Below are 8580 nucleotides of genomic sequence, written 5' to 3' on the forward strand. Positions count from 1 at the left end.
GACGAGGAACTTGTTTTAAATCATATCAAAGATGGAGCACATCGAGATGAAATACTAATTTGGTAAGGAATTATAAGCCAAATAAAATAAAAACATCTGCCCTGAAGATAAGGATAGTGCTGACAGATCAACTTCCAATTCATTATGCGCCCGCTGCGGCTTTCCCCCCGCCGAGCAGCGTGAAACTGATAAACAGATTTCGGATTTCAAAACATATTTTCGCTTTAGATCCTTTACATATTAACAAATATATATCAGAAATTCTATTTGATATAATCGAAAGTTTAAGCTTACTTTTATAAAATTGCTCTTACAGTCTGCAAAAAATAATAAGCCGGATCCAATTCGAAAATTAAGGAACAACGCAATCATCAACATTAACTGAAATAGATAATTAGATAATTTTAGCTTATACATCTATTATACATAAAACGCACATGCGAAAACGTATTCTGCACTTGCGCACACTCATATTCGCAGTCGTAAAAGGTCTTACGCGCACGCGTAAACGCCTATGCGCATGTGTCAATGCGGCGCATGCGCAGAATGTTTTTAGTTTTGAGGTCCGGATTATAGATCATTCCGAATTATGGGTGTCCGAATTAACGACTTTTGACTGTATAAGCATTTATAACGGAAATAAAAATTCATTTAAAAAATATAAATTAATATTAATGTACTGAAATTAACCAGTTAAACATGATAAACGAAAAAAAATTTGTCTTAAATTCCAGTTAACACAGAAAACAATATATTCCTTACACCAGCAGTGGTTTGCTAATTTTGATTACCATGGTGATGCATCAAACTATTCTGTCATCTTAGATGATCAATAATATTTTTTATTTCAATTTAATCATCTATTTATGTGACACCTGCCATCCTCTGAAATGTTATTGTTAAAAAGCATTAACAATATATTATCTTGTCAAAATTTTACGCCATAAAAATTGATTTATTCTCATAATTTTAGATGACAATAACCAATAATAAAAATAAAAGCATTACTTAATTATTTAAAATGCACATGCACATCTTTGCGGCCTACGGAAACAAATTATTTTAAAGGTTGGAAACCTCACGGTTGTTAGAGCTGTTAATAATTAAGAACACAACGTGAACAGCCATGTTACAAATTAGCATTCACCCCTCCCGCCGTATTTTCTTCTTTTCATTGCAAACCGAGAACCGGCATCTATCCACGAAAATATTTTTGTCTATTCGTTGTTAAAAAATTCAGAAAAAATAAAAATAAATAAGAGAAGAATAATATAAATCTACAATTGCAAACAACGACAGTTTTAATTCAACAAAATGTACGCAAGAAGAATGGTTGCAAACTTTGAACAAGCGAATAGGTAGGATAAATCCGCTGAGTTACCAGGTTATGTTTTCATTTACCGGGTTCTTTGCGGAAATGCTTCCTTCAAATATAGAGAATATACAAAATACCTCACTCAAAATGCCATCAAGTATGAATCATAGCTCTTAAAGAAATATGGCTCTAGTGTAGAATTGGGTGCCCCTTCGATTAGCGACAATTTTTTGTAAAATTTTGGCGAAGAAATCTCATTTCTGGTTACCATGATAGTGTAACTTTGCTTTAGCCTCCTGATTTTTTTAAATAAAAATAGATTGTTGTATACATGGACAAATTTAAAGCAGTGCAGAATGCCTAATTTGTGCAATTCTGGGATGTTTTTTTAAGTGAAAACAGATCGATGTGTACATGGACACACAGTTTATGCAATTCTTTGACTTTTTATTTTGGTTTTGTGTAGCGGCCACCTTGAAATTGTGTCTTCCTGGCGATAATCTTGGCGTCAAAAAAGAATCGCCAAAAAACAAGGGGCACCCTATTGTAAACTTTTACCGAAATATGTCAGAAAATGAACCACTGTTTACAAATTTGAAATGAAAGTGCTTCATGTATAAAATATTAATATAAAGAATGTATTCTTTGTGCCTGAATACAACCATTTTTAAATCAGAAACAGCTTTATGCAATTGAGAAAGTGGGTGTAGTCAGGATTGGAAAGAGAAAAATTATATTTTCCGTTTCTCATGCACATAAATGATAGCACGATAGCAGTGGAGGGTAAAAAATAACTTTCAGATGATTACTGTTGACTGTTAAATAACACATGAAATTAACTTAATCTACCGAACAAGTCAGAAAAAATTTTAATACAGGTTTCTGCATTACTTAACTATATCATCACATCAACATAATTTTAAAGCTGTTTAACTCAGTATGAAAATATATAGACAAAATCTTGACACGTTCTCTACAAAATAGATGTGTGAGGTTCACCATTCCTTAAATGCACAAGATTAAGTAAAATTTGCAGCTTTTTTTCCTTAATTATTAGAAATTTTTACAACAAAAAAAAAAGTGAGGTCTGCATTCTAACCTGAAATCCAACCCACTTTTTAAAAACATCAAGAACATACATCACAAAAACACTATTTCGTTCCATAAGCAATTTATTCTTGTTGAAAAAATTTAATAAATTATTAATAAATTAATTTTATCCATTATTAAGCAAAACACACATACAGAAGTCTTGTTTTGCACCCGCTAAGTCTTTCTGCTCACATGTGCGTTTTTTTAAGTGACTTTTTACATGGTTACGGACAAGGAGATGGAATTCTGACAGAAGTTTTATTTTTATTTGACGCATCATAAGTCTATCATAAATAGCTCTATTATGATTCAGAAATGTTTAAAAACTCTAAAATTTTTTTTTTTAATTTTTATACTTTAATATTTATTTTAATGTTTCATGTTTCATTTTTTAATCAATTAAAATATACAATCTAATGATTGTAATTTTTTATGCCTTGTAATTTTTACATAATGCACAGTGTTAAAAAATTGTAGAAAGTATTTGTTATTGGAAATTGTTTCATGAATGTATATCTCATATAACATTTTAAAAAAAAGTTAAATAGTTTGTCGCAAGATGAAAATCTCTCAACTCTTGTTGTTAGAAAAGACATAGCCAAAATTGCGCCATTTGGTTGAGTGTGTGCGAGAGTGGTGTGTGAGTGAGTGGAGTGAAAGTTGTGTGTAATTTTTTTTTTTTTTTAATTCTACGATACACTTTTGATCTTATTTGATTGGTTATTAAGTATCGAAGTGTGTGCTTTGATACTAGTATCCAAAATGATGACAAACGAGGAGTTATGAGCATATTTGCGATGAATTCTCCTGGCCTTGTCGGACATGATGAACATAGAACGGATATCTGAAGTGGATGTATAGCATGTCGCACTAATGTGTTAGATGAGCTGTATTGTCTACCTTGTAGATAAAACGTTCTGATCCGACATTAAATAAAATATTTATTTATTCTTTTGCGATTCTGTCTGCATTTTATCGTTAAGAAGTTTCCGTTATAATTTTGGAAACAGTATGTAAGCCGAATGTAACAAACGACCTTATAGAAATATTTCTATCTATTTTATTATTCTTAGTTAAATATTTAGGAATCATGTTAACGAGTCGAATTGACTGAAAATAAAAGAAAGTGTAATTATTTTATATGAGACTTAATATAAGTGTAGATCCGCAAAATGTTAGCTAATATAATGAAGCATATGCAAGAATGGAACAAAAGCAAGAATCTCATTCAAATGCTTCAAAAAGTATGCAGTCTGCTTTTATAAACATCTTGATCAGTGCTGTAAAATTTACTTTTTCATATGTCTCGTACATGTAGTAAGCTTTCTAATCATTAAGTGTCTTAAAAATGGGCACATTCAGAAAATTTAAAATAACTGGAGACAAATTTAAAACATTAAATGGCTTATTCATCACATGACATCAGCAATTTTAATTTTAAAATTGAGGATTCACAACTAGATCTTAGAATAAAGATTACCTGAATATAAAATACACTTTTTACTCATTTCAAGGAGGGTCACATATGGAATTCCCTCCTGCTTTTGCAAGTATGTGGTCAGGGATTCTCCAGCTTAAAATATGTAACTTTACATTTAGCTCATGTAAGAAAATTTTTGTATGACTTGCCCATGATGTGCACAAATTTTCTCCTGATGAGGGTGTTACTAGTGTCGGTATAATACTTTTTATAAAATGTAATTTTTGGTAAAAGAGTGTATATATAAAACAAAGTGAATGTATTACAGTAAAGAAAAGAGCTTTGTAAAATTATATTGGTGAATTCATAAATATACGAAACTATAAAAATTTATGTCAGAAATACAAGAATACTTATTTTCTTACAAACATTTTGTCATGTGATAAAGACCTGACATGTTGAATACAACAGGGAAGTGAAATTCGCTGAAGACAATTTGATATACCAGAATTGAACATTTTATTTGAAATTATGAAAAGTAAATCTGTTAAAATATTAAACTTAATGGAATAATTTGAGGTTTAACTTTACAGAGTATTGTACTATTTTATTTTACAAACTAAATATACTATGCTGTTCAACATATTGTTGAGGCAAGAAGCAAATATAAAGTTTAAGCAAAAATATAATCGTAATTTGCCAATGATTTTGAAATAAAACTTGTTTTCAAAAACAATTAGACACAGGATCTTCTTCAGAAGCAAAAAAAAATTTTCCCTAAAGATTGACATATGTCTGATCACTTTTATATCATTTGAACATACTCTACACAGATTGTAATAGTAATTTTATTGATGTATATAAAATTGAATAAATGCAATAGAAAACAAAAGCACTTACATAATATGTGGAAATTTACTTTCCTAGGTTAATGAAAAGTTTTAAAAGGAATTTAATAAAATGTAAGGGCATCTATGAACTGAGAAAAGGGTAATTACATCTAGAAAACCATGAGTATTTCTATTGAAAAAAGAAATTTTAATTATTTAAATTGTTTACTGAAGAATACTTTGCCATTTTCTTTCAAGATTGAAATCCTGGGTGAAGACGTTCCTTAGCCCTCAAACAATGAAGAAAAAAGTATTCAGAAATTCTTAATATTTTGAAACTATTTCAAAGTATTAAGAATTTTTTAATTTAAATGAATGAATATTATAAAATTTACAGCTAATTTTGCATACAGAAAATCAGTCAAAAAAAAAAAAGGTGCAATATTTTTTTTTTTTTTTTTTTTTTTTTTTTTTTTTTGCATTAGAAATAACTTGGAAATATTTGGACATTGACTTCAACAATTTTTTTAATTTTGAATTTAGAATCTCATTCATTCCTTCAAGAATTCAAGCCTGATTCTTTATGAATTTTCCCTTTCTTAAATTAAATGATGATGAATTAAAAGTTTCCAGAACATGTGGTGGATTGGATAATAACTGCTCCTAATAGTTCTAGATTTATGTTTAGGATTATTATCTACTTGGAAGTATAAACTTCCAGAGTATGCATTTTGTTTCAATTGTTAAATAAACATATTTATTCAAAACACCAACAATTATATACAAACTTCCAACAACATTTGCACACATATTACCTTTAACACCATTATATTTCTGCAACTGTATTTTACTGTTGGTTAATTTTCAACTATTTGATTGCTGAACATAAAATTTACATTTATCTGGAAAAAAAAAAATACTTGATGGCAAAGTGATTTAGGCTTGCTTATCAGTTCTAGATTTGTGTTTGGGATTATTATCTACTTGGAAGTATAAACTTCCAGAACATGCACTTTGTTTCAATTGTTTTCTTAAATTGTTAAGATAAACATATTTATTCAAAACACCAACAATTATGTACAAACTCCAACAGCATTTGCACACATATTACCTTTAACACCATTATATTTCTGCAACTGTATTTTACTGTTGGTTAATTTTCAACTATTTGATTGCTGAACATAATATTTACTCTTATCTGAAAAAAAAAAAAAAAAATACTTGATGGCAAAGTGATTTAGGCTTGCTTATCATTTCTTTTGGAAATTCTAATACAGTCAAAAGTTGTTAATCCAGACTCGTCAGGACTTCGGCGATTCCGGATTATAGATCATCAGTTTAAATCTCGTAAGATGACATGCAGAAATTCTAAAATTAAAAATATGAAACCGTAATTTATGAAATAAAGAACAATTATGATCTAAAGGGTATCAAAATTTACAAAAAAAAATGCTTAATATTTATTTGTTTACTTTATTAAACATTTCTTTCAATGTAAGTTGTTTAAGTTGCTTCGTTTTTTGTGCTAATACTTCCTCTTTAATTCTATAAACAGACATAATTTCTTGTTCAGTTACAAAGTTCCACTGTTCAAGTCCCGTAATTGCTGTGCCAAGAATACCAACTAACTTGTCAATCGAAATTTTTTCGTTTTCACTAACCTCTCTGTCACCTTCTTCATGTCTTTATCCATTTTTTGCAGCAATTCCACTTTTTGTTTGATGGACATCGAAACATACTTTCATTCTGTAGATCCTTTAGGAGCATTTAATTTCTTTCAAAATGCATTATCCTTTTCTTAGCTGCAGTGATCTCCTAGAAAAGGGGTCTCCAGATTTTTTAGCCCATGCATGGCATTATTTGCTCTTTCACAAAGTTAGTTCATGATGCCATAGTGATGTAATTATGAATAGAATAGACATAATTTTAAACAAGTGAACGAGATTTTGTGATTGGAACTACACTGCTATGATAACGTAAAGGAACTTTTTTTTTTTACACTTTCATACAGTTTGCTCTAAAATAAATTTCTTAAAATTGTTTAAATATTTGCAAAAATACTTTTGTCAGATTATCAGAGACTTTTTTTTTCAGAGTTGCTTTAAGTGGCTTTACCTCCCCATTGTAACAGTTTATCAGAGCATTTTGTTTATATTTTGATCAGGTTCAAACTTTCACTCATAGGTATTTGATATTTTCGGCAAGTTTTGTGTGAAAAAAAAAAACCTCTAAAATTAAAGTAAATTACAGCATATATTTAATATTTAAACTAAATCGCTGCTGAAAATTTCTATGAACAAACTTAGATTTAAAGCAGATCAATGACAAAGACTTCGATAATCAAATATGCATTGGCAATAGATCAGCATAGTCAATATCCCATTGATTACAAAAAAAATAATAATAATAATAATAAAATTGATAATTAATTTTTAATTGATATAAAGCTATATCAAATAAAGTCTTATTGAAAACATATGGGTACTAAAGTTTGGAATTTAAAACTCATTTGAGAAAATTATCCCAAAATAAAAATTGTTGCTGAAATAACATTATTGACTTCTCTGTCTTCTTACGTAATGGAAGCAAGCTTCGGTCGAGTCAGTAATTTACTACAGAAAACAAGAAACAGGTGGAATATTTTTGAACAAAGTGTTTTAAGAATGAAGTTCAATGGTTTTATACCAAATATTAAAAATTGAATCAATACATCAAGCACAACTAGCACATTGATCAAAATCAGACACTTGTGCCATTAAAATATGTGGTTTTGTTTAAGACTTGTTTATATCTGTAAAATTAATAATAATATAAAAAAATTTAAAACACAAATGTAATAAACCATTTTTTATTTCAAAACTTTTGTTTTTATTCTTAGTCAAATTGTTATCTTAAAGCTATTTATTCGTGATTATTTAGATTACATTTATGTTGATGCTGTTATTACACACAAAGGTATAAGGGTTTCATTGAATAAAACCATTCTTATAACCCTTGCTTTGCAGTAAAATGAAGTTATTTACACTACTTATGTAATGTAGAGGTTTTTCCATTTTTGAACAACTTTCGAATGAAATTTCTGATATCAACCGACATTCCACTTATTTCGGTGCTTGTTTTCATACACATAAAAAAGATAAAGATTCACACAAGCAATTTGTTAAGGAACCAGAAGTAAGCAGTAAATTATATAACTAGTTGTTATAATGACAGCAAAAGGAGAAAAAAAAATGCATGTAAGAAAATTCAAACTTTTTAAGTTATGAATACTTTTTTGCTTTACAGTTTTAATCATTATTGATATTTTAACAAATATTGTTATACAGAGGGTGTGAGAGGGACATTTTTTGAACAATTTTTCAATATGAAGAATAAAAAAAAAAAGGAAATAATTGGGAATAAAAATTTCTGGCAGCAGCTTATTATTTGAAATGAGAAATAGCATCTCCTGCTTTTAAATTTATTCTTTTTTCAAAATGTTGCATGTAAGCAAGTTGTGGATAGAAGGATATTTTTGTGCTTTCAGGAGAGAAATGTTCCTGTTCCATAATTTAAAAATATTATGAAAAGCATGGTATTAAAATTTTGAAGTGCAAAATAAGCAACATTATTAATCAGAAATAGAGAACCATCAATTGTTTCTTCTTCATGGAAAGAAGTCTCCAAATAAATACCTGAAAAAGGTACATAACTGTTTCTCATATTCTTAAATATTTGGTAGTGAGAGAAAGTCCACCAATGCAGAAATCAGTTGAAGTTTTATACATCTATAGCAAAAATAAATGAAATAATAAACTAAGAATAACAATTTAAAAAAGCTGAAAAACATGTTCACCAGCTTTTGTCAAGACATTTGGCTGAATGCAGAACAATTTATAGAACCTTGTATGAAAACTTTTTAGCAGGAGGTAAATGAAAATGCA

General features: G+C 28.7%; 1 protein-coding gene across 3 annotated transcripts in view; it reads right to left on the reverse strand.

Annotated features, from left to right (window-relative positions):
* LOC118200408 (pre-rRNA-processing protein TSR2 homolog) overlaps positions 1-2614 on the reverse strand; it is a 38838-nt gene extending 36224 nt beyond the window's left edge. Inside the window, exon 1 of one of the 3 annotated variants that reach the window (XM_085808186.1) lies at positions 2561-2614. Coding sequence is in view for 2 of the 3 variants with exons in the window: in XM_085808183.1 (XP_085664309.1) it covers positions 2415-2480 (66 nt within the window). In the remaining variant the exon portion in view is untranslated. Of the gene's footprint in view, positions 1-2414 lie in introns of all 3 variants that reach the window. The other 2 variants (XM_085808183.1, XM_085808179.1) reach the window with 2 other exon arrangements.
* Between the last annotated feature and the right edge of the window lie 5966 nt (positions 2615-8580).

The sequence above is a fragment of the Stegodyphus dumicola genome, chromosome 1 (assembly GCF_044657685.1).
Source record: "Stegodyphus dumicola isolate Sdum_Otavi_A_Nest chromosome 1, ASM4465768v1".
Classification (NCBI taxonomy): Eukaryota; Metazoa; Arthropoda; class Arachnida; order Araneae; family Eresidae; genus Stegodyphus; species Stegodyphus dumicola.